Source organism: Nannospalax galili, unplaced genomic scaffold, assembly GCF_000622305.1.
Source record: "Nannospalax galili isolate Female #2095 unplaced genomic scaffold, S.galili_v1.0 scaffold750, whole genome shotgun sequence".
NCBI lineage: Eukaryota > Metazoa > Chordata > Mammalia > Rodentia > Spalacidae > Nannospalax > Nannospalax galili.
Window position 1 is genome coordinate 248,328 of NW_008327506.1, and position 18,280 is coordinate 266,607.

At 39.2% G+C, this 18,280-nt stretch overlaps 1 protein-coding gene across 4 annotated transcripts in view; it reads right to left on the reverse strand.

The window, feature by feature from the left end:
* The window catches only part of Stil (STIL centriolar assembly protein), a 70,080-nt gene that overhangs the window by 21,641 nt on the left and 30,159 nt on the right, over positions 1 to 18,280 (reverse strand). For all 4 annotated transcript variants that reach the window (XM_029562866.1, XM_008832215.3, XM_029562833.1 and 1 more), the window contains 4 exons: positions 17,927 to 18,035; positions 15,566 to 16,516; positions 10,026 to 10,191; positions 4,892 to 5,120 (listed from right to left, as the gene is read on the reverse strand). In XM_029562866.1, the coding sequence (XP_029418726.1) occupies positions 4,892 to 5,120; positions 10,026 to 10,191; positions 15,566 to 16,516; positions 17,927 to 18,035 (1,455 nt within the window). The remainder of the gene's footprint in view (positions 1 to 4,891; positions 5,121 to 10,025; positions 10,192 to 15,565; positions 16,517 to 17,926; positions 18,036 to 18,280) is intronic.

Consider the following 18,280-nt stretch of genomic DNA (forward strand, 5'->3'; position numbering starts at 1 on the left):
AATAAGATTGTTTGGGATATGAAACACACACACACACACACACACACACACACATCAATCAATTAAAAAAATGAGTTCTATCTGAGGAAAAAGCATAAAAATTTGCTTCTTGTTGATTAGAAAAGGTGATAAACATTACCATTGAAATCTACCTGATGACCTTATATCCATACTCAGGTGCCAAGGATCCCAGTGTAACCACTGTGACTTGTAATAATCAAATACGTAGAGATTAAAGACACATATGCAAACATCTAAGTGTTAGTACCATTAAAAATGAGTTCTTCGGGGCTGGAGAGATGGCTCAGCGATTAAGAACACTGGCTGTTCTTGCAGAAAACCTGGGTTCAAATCCCAGCACCCACATGGCAGCTAACAACTGTCTGTAACACCAGTGCCAGGGGATCTGATAGCCACTTCTGTCATCCACAGGCACTGCACAACATAGGTGCACTTATATACATACAGGCAATATACACATACATGTAAAATAAAAATAAATAAAAGTTTTTAAAAAAAGAGTTCTTCATTAGCCGGGCATGGTGGCGCACGCCTTTAATCCCAGCACTCGGGAGGCAGAGGCAGCCTGGTCTACAGAGTGAGCTCCAGGACAGCTGGGGCTACAAGGAGAGCCTGTCTCAAAAAGACAAAAAAACAAAAAACAACAACAACAACAACAAAAAGATCTTTTTTAAAGGTTAAAACCTCATTCAATTTTGTCTTATAGAGTTTATACTGAGTTCAATATTGTCTAACTGTATTATTTCACCTGTGAACCTAAGAATTTACTGTCAATTTTGAAAAAGATGCATCTTTGCTCTGGAAATTGTTATTGAATATGTTAATGCTGTAATGAAATGCTTCTTCTAATCATGTGGTTATTAAATAAATAATTTTTAAAAATGTTGACAATGCTCTATCTCCTACGGTATCAAATATTCAGCCAATATTTCTTTATGTAAAACAAGCATACCCATCCAATTAATATGCAAATTTTTTCTTTTTATAACTGAATGCTCTGTTTGTGCACACACAGACACGGACACAGGCATGGTAGCACATGCCTTTGATCCTAGCACTCAGGAGGCAGATGTAAGTCAATCTCTGTGAGTTCCAGACCAATCTGGTCTACAAAGTAAGTTCTAGGTTCCAGGTCAATCAGGACTACAGAGTAAGACCCTGTCTCAAAAAACAAAAATCAAGCTGGGCATGATGGCACAAACCTTTAATCCCAGCACTCAGAAGGCAGAGACAGATCTCACATCAAGGTCAGCCTGGTCTACATTGGGGCTACAGGAAGACCCTGTCTCAAAAAACAAAAAACAAAACAAAAAGCAAACTAACAAAAAATTGCCTCAGATGAAAAGGGTGTCGTGAATGAAAAAGTTGAAGAAACCCTAGTCTAGTACAGTGCCAGATATACACAGTGGGTGAACTATAACTGTGACTTCTCTTCATCCACCACTGTGTTCCCCCAGTGTACCCCAAACATCAGCCTGATCATCTTCCACCACATTAAACTGTTTTACTTTAGTGCCAGAGCTCTCAAATACAGAATTCAGCCTTTAGAGATCTGTATGGCTCTTCAAAATATTATCATCCCAAAGTTAGACATGGTGGCTCACATCACCATTAGTTTACAGATAGCCTGGTCTATATAGTAAAATAAGTTCCAGGCCAGCCTGGGTAACATACTGCCTTAAAAAAAATCCACACATTTGCAAAGTACTTTATTATAAGGGAGAGTCCATGTCAGTTATCAAATTTACCTTATTTCATTTTTAGCTAAATGATTCAAGTAATTAAGTACTGTGAAGGCTAATAGTCTTGGCTGTCAAGTTGGCTTGAGGGACCCCTAGGAGATTAGTAAAACACGCTTCTAGATGTATCTGTGAAGGTGATTCTAGTGACAACCGGCATGTGCAGTAACAACTGAGAGAAGAGCAGCCTAAAATGTGTGCGGCCCCATCTAATAGGCTGGGGTCTGGGCAGAACAAAATCAGAAGGGACAGAAGCCTTCTAGCTAGTGCTCAGGCTTTCTCTGTATCCCTCTGCTTCCCACTTGCCATGAGGTGGGCAGTTCTGCTCTGTCACATCTGTCTGCCATGACCTTTCAGTATCACCAAAGGCCCATAGCAACGAGGCCAGCTGCCACGGCCTGAAAGCTCTGAAACTCCAGGCCAAAGTAAATCCTTCCTCCTTTAATAGTTTCTCAGCAACTAATGCTAGCTTACAGACTTATAGATATACTGTTCTAACTGCCTCACATATAAAAACTCATTTAATTCTCAAGATAATCTTATAAAATAGGTACTTCTATTATTGCCATTTTATAGATAAGAAAACAGTGAACAAGAGGTGTTGAGAGCTATCCATGATCATACTGCCATGATACAAATCCTCGAAGCCTGGTATCAGAGCTCATGCTCATAATTACTCTGTAACACCATGTGTGCAAAGATTTAAAAACATCTATCTTGGTGGCTAATCTAGCAAATAAAAACAAAAGCTGACATGAAAGATTTTAAACCTCAAAAGATTAAAATATTTAAGATTAAAACAAAATTTTAAAGTATGATTCAAATGTGCCAGTACATCCAAAGGACGGTCTCTTTAAAATAAATTTTTTTTAAAGAAAGTCTCTACAGATGCCACTATCTACTGGGAAAGGCAATCAATAATCAATTAAGCTGCATAGCAAACCAACCTATCTTTCACAGACTGCTTCATCATCTGAAAGACTGATCCTGTAGAGTGTCCAAAGACACTCGGAGCCCAGGTAGCTGAGTGATGTATGTGAATACTCAGCAGTGGGAGTCACAGCATGAACTGGATCACATGGCTTCGAGGAGTCTCAAGAAGCACTAAGAGCACCACTGACAGCACTGGAAATTATTACACTTTTAGGACGGGCTTCTCACTATATAGCTTAGGCCAGCCCCAAATTCGCTATCATCCAGCCTCCATATTCCAAGTTCTAGGATTATAACTATGTACCACCACATCTAGCTTGCAGATAATATTGATTCTGAATCAATATATTGTGCTGAAAAAAGACCAGATTATATCTAGTTATATGTTAGAACCAATACAGCTCATCAATTGATCTGAAAAAGCAATTAGCTTCATTCTATCAGTCGAATTAGATGCTTTTCTGAAGTCAAAAACTATCAAGATTGGAGATTTTGAAAATTCTAACTTGAAAACATTCTGTAGTTTATATGCTGTACATACTTGAGGCTTACCCTCAAACTGTTATGTCAGTAAACATTTACTAAGAAGCTAACAGGAGCTGAACATGGTGGTGCATGACTGTAATCTCAACTCTCAGGAGGCTGAGGCAGGAGGATCATGAGTTCAAAGCCAGCCTGTGCCATATACTGAGTTCTAAGACAGCCTGGGCTATCTCAATAAAGAAACAAATAGATAAATAAGCTAACATGGGTAACTAGGCACTGTACCAAAAATAGAGAAATGAATATGATCACTACCCTGTGGAACTCGATCTAGATGGGGAGATGTACACAGAGCTGTTGTTTGATTTTTGTGGGTCTTTTTTTTTTTTTTTTTTTAAAAAGCAGGGTCTCCCTGTAGTCCCAGCTGTCCTGGGACTCACTATGTAGACCAGGCTGGCCTTGAACTCACAGAGATCCGCCTGCCTCTGCCTCCCGAGTGCTGGGATTAAAGGTGTGTGCCACCACGCCCGGCTTTAGCTATCTTTTTTATAAGTTGCATGTGAAGAATCTGCACTGCTACTTGGAACCCTGTATTATCAGAATTTCTACAATAAGGCCTAAGCACATGTAATGAAGCTTTTTTTCAGAAGTTGTGATTGATTTAGCTTGTTAACATATCCAACAATTGACATATAGGCATGATTCAAGAAGATACAAACTTCTCAGTTACACTGACACCTTATTTTGCAAAGACATTAGTGAAAATATAGTTTAAAAGTTTCTCAGAAAATAACATGTAAAAAGAAAAAAAATACACAGAATGGTGAGTCTAATAAGTAATGTGTGATGTACTTCAGAATGGCAGAGATTTTAAATGTTCTTACCACAGAAGTCTGTGAGATGACAAGATTTGATAAGCCTCATTTAATTATTCTATACCATATATATATATATATACATATATATATAAAAACATTAAAATCACATAGTACCCTATAAATGTAAGTTTGGGCTTTTTTTGGTCTTTTGAGACAGGGTCTCCCTGTAGCCCCAGCTGACCTGCAACTATGTAGACCAAGCTGGCTTTGAACTCAGAGATCTGCCTGCCTCTGCCTCCCAAGTGCTGAGACTAAAGGCCTGTGCCACCACACCCAGCTCCAACTTCATGTCTTTCTAAAAAAATTTTTAAAAGTTGGGCATGGTGGCGCAGGCCTTTAGTTCCAACACTCAGGAGGCAGAGGCAGGAAGATCTCTGTGAGTTCAAGGCCAGCCTGTCTACCTAGTGAGTTTCAGGCCAGCTGGGTCTACAGGGAGACCCTGTCTCAAAAGACAAGATATATATATATATATTGAAGGCTAGAAAGATGGCTCAGATGGCTCAGTGCTTAAGAGCACTGGCTGCTCTTTCAGAGGAACCAGGTTAAGTCTCCAGTACCACATGGTGGCTACCAGTTCCAGAGGATCAGTCACCCTCTTCTGGCCTCATCCGCATTGTACGAAACAGGAGCACTCACATCCAGGCAAAATACTCATAAAATAAAAATAATACACATAATAATAAATAAAAATAGTACACATAAAATAAAAATACAGTATTTTTTAAAAAATAAATTTTTAAAAATTTAATGAAATATATTCAGTCTCCAGCACTCCCAAAAAAGAAAGACAATGTGAAAATAAAGGTAGGATGAAGTACTGAATGGAAGGTGTCTTACTTGGACTCAAAAAGCAGCTGATTAAGTTCTTCCACAGCAAGGTTACTCTCCTCAAAATTGGGAATATCAACTGCTTTTAATGAAGAGGCACTACCTGGAGGACTTGTGACTTCATTATTAATATCAACAGAAAAATTCATGTCTTCGCTGGAAATCTTGGTATCATCTTGCTTCACCTGTGAGTCAGGCTCTCCATCATCACCTGCTGCATTCCAAAACAAGCTAGCACCTGGAGGTTAAATGAGTTTAGATACTAAAACAAACACATGAATAAATGTAAAGACTTGTTAAAATCATGCACTTGATCTTAACAAAATGACAAGTATATTAGATTACCTTAGAAATGCCACAAAGAAAGGTGGGTGGAAGGCAGAACATAGAAAACCAGAGGCAAAGGGAAAGAGGACATTCCGGGTCCTGTCTGCTTTAAGAGAAGTGGCTGTGCTATACAAATTAAGGTGTGTTGGCGTGTCTACAACCACAGGACTCAAGAGGTTGAGGCAGGAGTTTGAGTACAGTCTGGTATGCATAGCGAGTTCAAGGCCAATCTGGGACACATTAGGGAGCTCTCAAAACAAACAAAACAAAAACAAACAAAAATACCCCAGAAGAAAATACATGAAATGCAAATTCACAGGTTCTTTGGTTTTGATTCCTAAGTACAAGATTTAACAAACTGTATTAAAGATGTACCAGACATACACTCTGTAAAGCAGATATTGAAAAATCAAGAGCTTTGGGGTTGAGGAGATGGCTCAGTACATAAAGTTTTTGCATGAGGATCTGCGTTTAGATTCCCAGTACCTATGTAAAAATCCATTTGCTGGCCAGGCAGTCTACTAAAAACAGGGAGTTCCTGATCAATAAGATACTCTGTCACAAAAAAATAGAGAAGCAATTAAGGAAGGCATGTAGCCACATGTAGCCTCTGGCATCTGCACACACCTGCATGGTTAAATGCATCTGTACACATGCATATAACACATATATACTTTTAAAAATATTGCTAGATGTGGTGACACACATCTTTAATCCCAGCATTCGGGAGGTAGAGGCAGGCAGAGGCAGGCAGATCTCTGAGATCACGGCCACCCTGGTCTACATAATGAGCTCCACGCCAGCTGGGGCTTCAGGGAGTACAGGGAGACCCTGTCTCAGGAAAAAACAAAACAAAAAACAAAACAGTGCTTCCTTAACTTAATGGGTCTTTTGCATGTACCTTCACAGCTTATGCACATACTAGTTGCTTATACTTTCTGTTAAATTAACTCATTTTATTTTTACCTATCCTCACCACTTCTGTAAAGTCATAGTTTTTAATAGACTAGTCATACCTTTTCCAAAACACAATAAATAAATGTACAAAAATTCAAATATTCATCTGGAGGGCTGGAGAGATGGCTCTCTGGGTAAGAGCACTGGCTGCTCTTGCAGAGGACCCAGTTTTGGTTCCCACCCACCCACATGGCAACTAATAATCATTTGTAACCCCAGATCCAGGGGATCTGACGTCCTCTTCTGACCTCCACAGCATTGTATGACACTAGTGCATTTAACATACATGCAGTCAATACACTCATACACATAAAATAAAAAGAATAAATATTTTTAAGTTTGATAATATTCCTTCTTTAATAAATAAATATTATTCATCTGCATACTACCCTCAATAACTCCCTTTTGTACCATGACCTTTTGCCTATTCTGAAACTTGGGAAATTCTGTTATAGACAATGGGTTGAAGAAGGCAAAAATGAAATCCAAGTCAAATGGTTTTTCACTCCTTTCCTTTCTTTTGTTTTTTTTTGTTTTGTTTTGTTTTTGAGCACAGGATGGCTGCAAACTCAAGATCCTCCCCCTTCAGCCTCTCGAGCACTGTGATTACAGGCATGCAACACCATACCAAGTCTTGGAAATTCATTTTCTACTTTGAAGAGCTACTAAGCTGATTTTATGAAAATAAATTAACAAATCGCTTTTTTAAAAAAGAGAAAGATAATTGGAGAAAGTTACATAGGTCCTGCCTATCCAATACCTTTACATAAAACTAAGTATTTCAGTAAATGTGCTTCTAAAATTCACTTAGTTCAAATAACTTAATTAGTTTTTGGCCAGCAAAATGGCTCAGCAGGCAAATACACTTTTGAGAAGCCTGACAACCTGAGTTTGACCCCAGAGCATCCACGCTGGAAGAGAAGCAGCTCCTGCTAGCTAGCCTCTGACCTCCAAAAGCTTGCTATGGTACACACCCCACACATACACCGCCACACACAAATGAAACAAAATGCACTTTATTTTTTATTTATTTTGTGTTTTTAAGACAGCTGACCTGGAACTTGCTATGTAGACCAGGCTGGCCTTGAACTCACAGATATCTGCCTGCCTCTGCCTCCCAAGTGCTGGGATTAAAGATGTGAGACACCATGCCCAGCATTACTTTATTTTTTATACACATAAATAATTGAATGTGAATCTGAAATTTTTTATTTATTTATTATTTTTATGTGTATGAGTATAATGCCTGCATGTAGGCAAGTGCACCCATGTTGTGCAATGCCCGTGGAGGTCAGAGGAGGCTGTCAGATCCCCTGGGACTGGAATTACGGACAGTTGTTAGCTGTCATGTGGGTGCTGGGATTCAAATAAGGGTCTTCTGCAAGAACAACCAGTGTTCTTAACTGCTGAAATCTTTAAATATTTGAATTTTACATAATCATGCTTGAAAACTTAGCTTAATTTCAGAAAATCTGTTGAGATGTAAATGACTTTATTCAGCATTTATTTTTCAGCAGATATTAAGTTTCAGTGTGTAAATAAGAGATATAATAGTGAATAAACCACTGTCTAGAGCCTAAGAAATTAGTCTAGTAACAGATGACAAGAACTGCAATACAGGAACTTCAGAATTTTATAAGTCATAGAAAAACATGACATCGTTTTCTTTCTTCAGGGGGAGGAGCTGTTGTGTGTGTGCAGGTGTGAGTACACATGTGCACATGCATACGGAAGCCAGAAGTTGACGTCAGGTGTCTTTCTCTACCACTCCCCACCTTACTTTTTGTTGTTGTTTTGAGACAGGGTCTTTCTGTAGCCCAGCTATCCTGGACCCTCTATGCAGACCAGACCAGCCTCTGCCTCTGGAGTGCTGGGATTAAAGGCACACAACACAGCACCAGCTACCTTGCTTCCCTTGCTTCCCTTCCTTCCCTCCTTTTTAAGTCTTTTGAACAGGTCTCCCTGTTGACCTAGCCAGCCTAGAACTCTCTACGTACAGCAGGCTGGCCCTGAGCTCACAGAGGTCCACCTGCCTCCGCCTCCAAAGCGCTGGGATTAAGAGTGTGCATTACCATGCCCTACTTTATTGGTTGTTAACAGTGATGAAACAAACTATTTCAAAATATACCTTTTCACAAGGGTGCTGGGGACTGAATTCTAACCTTCATGTTTGTATAGAAGGCATTTTACTGAATGAGCCATCTCCTCATCACCTTTTTTCCTATTAAACTGAGACAGGGTCTCATATAGCCCAGGCTGTAACCGAGAATAAGAATGAATCTGGATACCAGGAAAAGCATACTACACCTTCCTATCTGAAGTCTAGTCTCACTGTTTTAGAACTTTATCTTTTCTTTTCTTTTTTTTTTTTTTTTTTAAAGAAAAGCCCAAGCTTACTACACAGCCAAGGATGACTTGAATTTCTGATTCCCTTGCCTCTAACCTCCTGAGTATGAGATTATAAGTGTATGTCAGCACATCCAGTTTTATATGGTGCTGGGGATCAAATCCAGGGCTTTGAGCATACTAGCCAAGCACTCCACCAACTGAGCCAAATCACAATATCCACAAGCTCCTTAACTACCAACACACCACCCCCACCCCTGCCGCCTCTCTCTTTCACTGGGAACTGTCACTCCTTATCACTGAACCAACAATTAAAACCTAATCCAAATTGGGCCCTTCAGGGTCTCTGCAATTTGAACCTGGGATAGTTGATTTTCATACATGGTAAGAACAGTAACAAACTTTAGCTTGTATTAAGGCAAGCTCTGAGTCAGCCATAGTTTAAAATGTATATTTGGAGGGTTGGAAAGGTGGCTCAGCAGTTAAGCGCACTTAACACTCTTCCAGGGGACCTGGCTTCAGTTCCCAAAACCCACACTGCAGTTGACAACCATCTGTAACGCCAGTTGCAGGGGATCAGGGAATCTGACAGCCTCTTCTGTCTTCCACAGGCATTGCACGACACAGGTGCACTTACAGGCACATGCAGGCAATATACACACAAAATAAAAATAATAAATAAAATTTTAAAAACAGAAAAGAAAAAATTTAAAAAAAAAGAAAAGATAAAGTTCTAAAACAGTGAGATTAGACTTCAGATAGAAAGGCCTAAGCAGTACACTTTTCCTGGTATCCAGATTCATTCTTATTCTCGGTTACAGTGAACAATTAAAGTGGTTTACAATCACAGATCTTTTTTTAAGTCTTTTTAAGGCAGCATCTCCCTGTAGCCCCAGCTGTCCTGGAACTCACTATGTAGACCAGGCTGGCCTTGAATTCACAGAGATCCACCTCCTTCTGCCTTCCAAGTTCTGGGACTAAAGGCCTGAGCCACCACGCCTGGCTTCACAGATCTTTTAGTACTAACAGTATCCAAATTTGACTTAGAAAATAAATGTACATGTGGCTCTTGCTTTGCTCCCACATTATTCCTCTCTACACAAGAGTTTAGATAATAAATAGGCTCAGAAATATATAGGAATTGTGCCCAATCTGGAGAAATGGTAAAAACAATGTTGCATGTTATGCTGTTTCATATCTGCTTTTAAGGTGCAGCTCTATTTCATAATAAAGTGAAGATTTTGACTCTCCTCACTTTTTGTATTGAATGCCAATTTCAAAAAGCAAATGTGAAATGCATATTTAAGTAATTTCTTTTTTTTTCGGTCTTTTTGAGGCAGGGTCTCCCTGTAGCCCCAGCTGGCCTGGAACTCGCTATGTAGACCAGGCTGGCCTTGAACTCACAGACATTCACTGGCTTCTGCCTCCCAAGTCCTGCGATTAAAGGTGTGCCCCACCACACCTGACTTAAGTAATTTCTTACAAAAGAAAAAAAAAAAAAAAATGAAGTTACCTGTGCTCACGGCAATGCTTACACTTTTTCTTACATGCAAGCCAGGGGAAGACTGTGCTTCCACAGAAACCAGCTCTGCTTGTCCTGAAGTTTGCATGGGGTCTTCAACAGTGGTTGTCTTAGGGGAGCCAGGACTCAGAGATTGGGCTTCCAATAATCGCTGAATCTGGATCAATTAAAAACACACATTAAACTGACAGCAAAGCAATCAGCAAAACTGGGAGCAGAGTTGAATTAAAAAAAAAAATTGCAAAGTACTATAGTTACTAGAGCTAACATTTAACTGTATTTTCTCACAGTATAATCAAATCATATCATGAAACCAATTCACTGTAGAAAGCCCTTACCATTAGTAAGACTTACTTTTAGCTAAGTAGAAATTTAAAAGTAAAACATAAAAATGGTTAATTAGTATTCATAATTCATAAACTGATAATTATGTATAAGTCTAAATGACTGGGCATGGTGGCACACGCCTTTAATCCCGGCACTTGGGAGGCAGAGGCAGGCGGGTCTTTGTGAGTTCAAGGCTAGCCTGGCCTACATAGTGAGTTCCAGGGCAGCTGGGGCTACAGAGAGACCCTGTCTCAAAAAAAAAGACAAAAACAAACAAACAAAAAATCTAAATGGTGAATATGTCAAATCAAAATTCTATTCCTTCTTCACGTATAAATCAAGTAGAAGTGGAGGCCTGCCCTGAGTTCCATGTACCAAATATTGAACATTTTACCTAAGATTCTTTTTATAAAATTCAATAAGAATTGCTCATGTTTGGCCATGCCGAAACAAAATAGTAACAAACAAGAGCTACAAGAGTGGCAGGCAAGACATTATGCCACAGATTTTATGCATGTGTTTTACAACAACTCCATGGAAAGTATACTACTACTAAAATCTATTTTACAGGGGCTGGAGAGATGGCTCAGCGGTTAAGAGCAAGTACTGCTTTTCTAGAAGTCCAGAGTACACTTCCCAGCACCCACACCAGAGAGCACACAACTGCTTACTACAGGGGATCTGACACTTCCTTTGGGCCTCCAAGATGACTGGCATACATGTGGCAGAGACACACTGAGACACATACACATACATATACATATAAATTAAAATTTTAAAAGGATATTCTTTACAGATAAGAAAATTTGAGACATTAAAAGGGTTACTTGTTGGACCCGGCTTGGTGGTGCACCCCTTTAATCCCAGAGCTCAGGAGGCAGAGGCTGACAGATCTCTGAGATTGAGGTCAGCCTGATCTACACAGTGAGTTCCAGGCCAGCTGTTGCTACAGGGAGACCCTGCCTCAAAAAAAAAAAAAAAAAAAGTTATTTGTTGAGGGTGCATAACAAGTAGCAGAACTGTGGTTCAAACACAAAAGGCCTTCCCTCTGGGTTGGTGAGACAGCTCAGCAGGTAAAGTACTTCCCACCAAACCTGACAACCCGAGTTCAATCCCCAAGACCCACACTGCAGAGGGTGAAAACCAACTCCTGAAGGTTGTTCTCCCACCTCTTCTCTCTCGACATGGCACGTGTGCACCCCCCTCCCAACAGAATTCACCACTAATTCAGTAGTTTTAGTCACAAAACGTGGAACCACAATCACTACTCACTCCACATTTTCATCATACCCCAAAAGCCTCTGTATCCCTGAGCAATTATTCCTTATCACCCTGTCTCCAGCCCTTGGCAAGCACTAATACACTTTCTATCTCTCTGGGTTTGCTTACTGTGACATTTCATACAGACAGAACGAACCTTTGTGTCTTCTTTCTTCCATTTAGCATAGTTTTCAAGGTTTTACCATGCCATAGTATTTATCAATGCTTTTGACTGTTGAATTCCACTGCATAGATGTTATATTGTGCTTATCCATTATCAACTGATGGGCAATTCGGTTATTTATAGTTTGGACTTATTTTGCATAATGTTGCTACAGATATCTGTGTTCAGAGGATTTTGTTTTCACTTTAATTTGGTTTTATTTAAAGAAGGTCTTGCTATATAGGCCCAGCTGACCTCAAATAAGCTCTATAGCCCAGGCTAGTATCCAAAAATTGATTCTCTTGCCTCAGTCTCCTGGGTGTGAGGCCACACCAGCTTATGTGCAAGGATTTTTTATTTCTCTTGGATATTATACTGGAGTAGAGGAGCTTCCCTTATTAAATACCATGATTTTCTATTTCCCTATTTCTATTGTGCTTAACTCATCTAATTTTAAGGGACAAATATAATTATCAATGAGGTTACTTTTCCCACTCCATTAAGCACTATACCCAAAAGACTTGGAATACGAGGAGAGAACAAAGTTTGGATACCATTTTCTACACTAAAAAAGTGGGAGCAGGGCGTGGTGGCAGATGCCTGTAGTCCCAGCACTTGAGAGGCAGAGGCAGGCAGATCTCTGTGAGTTCAAGGACAGCCTGGTCTACATAGTGAGTTCTAGGACAGCTGGGGCTACAGAGAGACCTTGCTTCAAAAAGACAAAAAAAAAAAAAAAAAAAAGTGAGTGTCTCCCACTGAGATACCCAGGCCCAATCTGGGTATCTTGAACTTTTCAGATAAACATTCCCTCTGACTTCACAATTTACCTCTAGGGGCCAGCAAGATGGCTCAGTGCATTAAGGTGCTTGCCACTAAGCCTGATGACCTGAGTTTAATCTCCAGGACCCTCGGGGTGGAAGGAGAGAACTGTCTCCAGCAACTTGTCTCTGACTTACACACACACAAATGAATGTCATAAAAAATTGCTTAGACTTACTTCTAGGGATCTATGGTATACTGGTACATATGCAGTTAAAAGATGCAAATAAATATAAAAATACATGAACTCACATAAAAAGCCAGGTGTGGTGGTATGCACTTGTAGTCCCAGCACTGGGAAGCAGAGAGACAGGCAGACCCCTGGGGCTCACTGACCAGCCAGATAAGCCTAATCAGTAAGCCCTAGTCCTGGTGAGAGATGTCTCAAAAACCTTTTTGAAGCCAGACATGGTGGCATAAGCCTTTAATCCCAGCATTCAGGAGGCAGAGGCAGGAAGATCTCTGTGAGATTGAGGTCAGTCTGGTCTACATAATGAGTTTTAAGCCAGCTGGGGCCACAGGGAGATGTTGTCAAAAAAAAAAAAAAAAAAAAAAAAAAAAAAAAAGACCAAAACTAAGAACCATGGGATCACTTTAAATTGGTAAATTATATGATACGTGAATTATCTATCAATAATGTGAAAGTATATTTATTCTCCATCTCATTATCCTCCTCAGGTATTTCAACTCCTTTTTCTAGCAGTAACTTCTGAATTCCTTCAACTGTGTAGTTATACAAGTATATAAACTTTTTTTTTTTTTTGGTCTTTTTGAGACAGGGTCTCCCTGTAGCCCCAGCTGTCCTGGAACTCACTATGTAGACCAGGCTGGCCTTGAACTCACAGAGATCTGCCTGCCTCTGCCTCCCTGGTGCTGGGATTAAAGGCATACGCTACCACGCCCAGCAATTATATAAACTTTTAATCAATTCATATATTACTCTGAAATTGCTATCATCTTAAATATTTCTTCTCAGTGAATTAAAAAAATAAAAAGACAAAAAGGTGGATGGCTCCTGAGGAACAACACCTAAAGCTGACCCCTAGTCTCCAAATGCATGCACCCACGTGTCCCACCCCTACTAAGTACACTCAGTTCCCTAAAAGAGAAAAAAAAAAAATGTTCATGAGAAAAATACTGCATATTTACATAGAAAATTTTCCTATATCATAGTCTGTGTAATGATTCAGATAATCTAGATGAGAACCCACAGTCTATAAAAATACAAATTCTAAGTAGCTACAATTTCTTAATAGCTTAAAGAATCTTTTTAGATTGCACTGGACTTTTAAAAAACATGACAGAAGGGGCTGGAGAGATGGCTCAGCAGTTAAGAGCACTAGCTGGAACAGGAGCAGGGTTCAATTCCTAGCACCCACATGGTAGCTAACAATGGTCTGTAACTCCAGTTCCAGGGGATCTGATGCACTATTTTCATCTCCAGGAACACTGCACACATGTGGTGCACTTACATGCATACAGGCAAAACACTCATACAAAAACTTGTATCCCAGCACATTTAAAAATCATAAATATTTTTACTTTATGTGCATGAGTACACTGCCTGCATGTATGTGAGTGCACCCATGTCATGCAATGCCCATGGAGGTCAGAAGAAGGCAGTGGATTTCCCTGGACTTAGGGATGGTTGTTAGTCACCATGTGGGTGCTGAGAATGGAACCCAGGTCCTTTGCAGGAGCAGTTAGTGCTCTTAACTGCTGAGCCACCTCTCCAACTCCAGTAAATAAAATAAATAATGCAAATGCAAATGCTATTGATTCAATTTAATAAAATAAACTTTGCTTTGTTTTTTAAGACACAGTCTTGCTGTTGTAGCACACACCTTTAATCCTAGCACTGGGATCTCTGAGTTTGAGGCCAGCCTGGTCTACACAGAGTTCCAGGCCAGCTGGGGCTTCAGGGAGACCCTGTCTCAAAAGGACAAGGGGAAAAAAAAAAAAAAAGACACAGTCTTTTAGAGCCTGGCTGACCTCAAACAGCTTTAAAACAAAGATTTTTCTAAGAGCACATTATTTATATATCAGTCACATATTTGTCTAGTTACAGAGTCGAGGAAAAATATGAGGTATACATTTCAAGCTATTTCCACTAACATTGGTTGGAAGGTGAAACAACTGATTTGGGGTGGGTTTGTGGAAGGATGGTTATAAAGAAAAAAGGACAGAAAACAAAGAACAATAAAACCACACACACAAAAACCCACAATACTTACAGACTAAACTACATAATGATATAATTAGATGATTAAGAAACCTACAATAAAAATCCTCAGGAAAGGGATTATTTCAGAATAACAAGTCTCATACAGATACACAAAGACAGTTGAGTGTGATGATGTAGGCCTGTAATCCCAGCACTTGGTAGGTAGAGGGAGGAGGATGAGTTCAAGGCCAGCCTGAATAAGATCGTGTCTAAAACATAGTGAGTTCCAGGACAGCTGGGGCTATAGGGAAACCCTATTTCAAAAAGACCAAAAAAAAAAAAAAAAAAAAAAAAAAAAAACCAGAAAAAAAAGAAAAAGAAAAAAGAAACCAAAACAAAAAAAGCAGATACAGAGATTCTTAACTGGTCTTTCAAGTATACTGAGTAAGATTAGTATACATATCAAAGTGCTGACAAACTAGAGGTTTGGTGAATTGTAGCATTTTCAATTAGAGGAAAAAGTTTAAAGAAAATGAAATTGTATTATAGGTTAGGATGTGCAGATAAGGCTTGCTCTGAAGTACTAGTCCTACTAACCAGCAATATGGAAATAGATTAAATACTCTCTCTAATCCTCATTTTAATTTTCTGTAAAACAAGAAAGACTAGAATCCAGGGTCTAAGGTCTTTCTAATTCTAATATTCTACAGTTGTATCAAACATAATCACTTAGAGAGTTGTCAAATATTAAGGAAATATATTAAGATTTTAACAATACTAAGAAAGACCTAAGCAAACCTGTGCCTGAAGTAGTCTCAGCTGTCTGTCTTGCTCTGTGACAAACCGATATGCATCAGGAGATAGTCCCATCATTCCATCATCTGATGCAGTGTTGAGTGTGTGCAAGCACATGGCACAAGGCTGTGGGATGTGTGAGTCCATACATGAAGGTCCTGCCACAGGCAATGGTTCTCCACTGTTGTGGGGAGAATAGGCATCCATGCCTCCCTGAGGTTTCAACGCTATAGGACTACTCGAAGAGTAGATGGCATTATGACACAGGGATGGACATCCACTTGAGTGCAATAATGAATGTTTTTGAAGGGCTTCAGATCGGAGATCTTGAACGGATCCTACTGTATTTCCTTGCCAAGAATTTAGTGTACTATACTGAATATGGCCATGATGGTGACAACAGCTGCAAACATTTGTGGAATAGTAAGATGGCAGTGAAGGAGTAGGTACCTGAAGTTCCATCGGTCTTGAATTATGGGGGGAAAAAACAAAATTGTGTGGGTGGGCTTGTGGAGTGAGAGAGGACTGCCTAGAATTAAACGTGGGAGATCTTAAAGGACAGTCTTCTTTTTGCATGTTTCTAGCAGAAACTGCTTGAAGTTTCTCAGAGATATCAGGAGATGGCAAGTTAAGGTTAGATGGGTTCACAGTACTGTTCCTGAAATGGGCGTTCTCTTTTTTACAGATAGGTAACTTTCCTTTACGCTGTCTCAGAGGAGCACTACCATGGCTGAACTGATCTGGTACTGCTGTCAAGGAAGGCTCTCCGGGGTCAGCTTCTGAGCTGCATTTGTCATCACAAGTCTCAAGCTGCAATGGCTTTAACTGTTCAGAACTGTTAGTCAACAAAGGAGGGTTCTCAATACCCATCATTCTCAACGGACTACTTGAGTCTATGAAATTGCCATCCAACACAAGTGAAAGCTCAGGAACTGATGGCTGGATCTTAGAGGTCTGTAAGGGAGAAACAAATGAAAAGTTTTTAGGAGAATTTATTTGCTTTATTTTCCTTCAAACAAGTACTTCCAAAAATATATGCAATTATAGATTAAAATTTTTCATTACTTAGACCATAAACAAATATTTTCTGGGCATTTACTAGGCAGGAGAACTACAACTATGAGCAAAATAAAGATTTTTTGCCCTTAAATATAGCTAAATAGTTCTATTTATTTAAAAATTAACTTGTTTTACTGCAACACTGATTAACATTGCTTAAAGAACACAAAATGGGAAACTGAATTACACTATAGTTTATCTTCATTCTGCCAAAAAATTATCACAGGCAGAATGCTTCAACAAATACAGAAGCAAATGTGAATATACCTCAAATAAAGGGGTTCTCTAAAGAATATTTTAGAGTTTCTCCACTAAATCAAGTTAGTCAGTTATTTCTTCTACTAATACTAAACAAAAAAAGATAGAAAAGAACATAAAATATGTTATACTATGACAATTTTTTGAAGCAAAGTTATTTTTTAATATTTTATTTATATGTTTCTTTTATGTGTATGAGTGTATTGCCTGCATGTGTGTAAAGACACCGTGTCATGCAATGCCAATGGAAGTCAGAAGACCTAGAACTGAAGTTGTGAACAGTTGTTAGCCATGATGTTGGTGCTGGGAATCGAACCCGGGTCCTCAGCAAGAGCAGCCAGTGCTCTTAACCTCTGAGCCATCTATCTCTCCAGCTCCTGAAGTTGGATATTTTAATGTAGACTTTTAAGCTTGAGGGCTAAGAGAAAAAGGCACACAGGAGGAAATTTAGGACATAAACCTGAGAGTATGGGTTTCTCAAAGGAGCGTTGCTAATGACACTGACTTAAAACCTCTTCCCTTTGCTTGTTCTTTCAATTAAATCCAACTGAGGAACAATTCTAAAAGAACCCACAACTTGGCAGCAATCAAAAATATATATATATGTATTGTATGTATGACAGGGGTTATTAGCAATTAACCTCTAAATGCAAGTCGTATGTTTTCTTTGAATGTAGTAACAAAAACCCATGTCAAGCACTGGTGACACAGAATGCTGAGTTTACATAGTGGTTAAAAACACCAGATTCTGAAGCCAAACCCCTTGAATTAGAATCCCAGTTTTCTATTTACTAGTTGTGTGATCACAAACACCTACACAATTGAGGTCTCAGTTTTCTTATGCTTATGTTTGTATTTTATACATGTGAACATACGTGTTGCTCAATTATACACATTTGTGAGATATAATCATATAGTCCTACAAAGATATAACTATATAGCTATAGATAGCTAGAATGATATCTATGTAAGCTTTAGGTAATACTTAAGTACTGTAATATAAAAACTGAGTTGGAAATAAAAAGGTGAATTCATTATGAGTGATACCTTCTGACTCACTGGGTGTGGACTAGGAATTGGTCTTGGAGAAAAATCTTCATCTTCAACACCGTGTTCATTTATTGGTATTTTCCTGGGAGACAATTTTGGGGATGACCTGAAGAGTAGGAGACAAGAGAAACCTTCAACTTGAGCTGGAGACAGCTCAGCAGTTAAGTGCACTGGCTGCTCTTGCAGGGGTGGCTAACAACCACAGTAATACCAGTTCCAGGAGATTTGTCACCCTCTTCTGACCTCTGAGGGTACTGCACGACAGGGGTGCACTTACATACATGCAGGAAATATGCTCATAGACATACATATATACATATTATCTTTATTTTTTAAATTTTATTATATTTT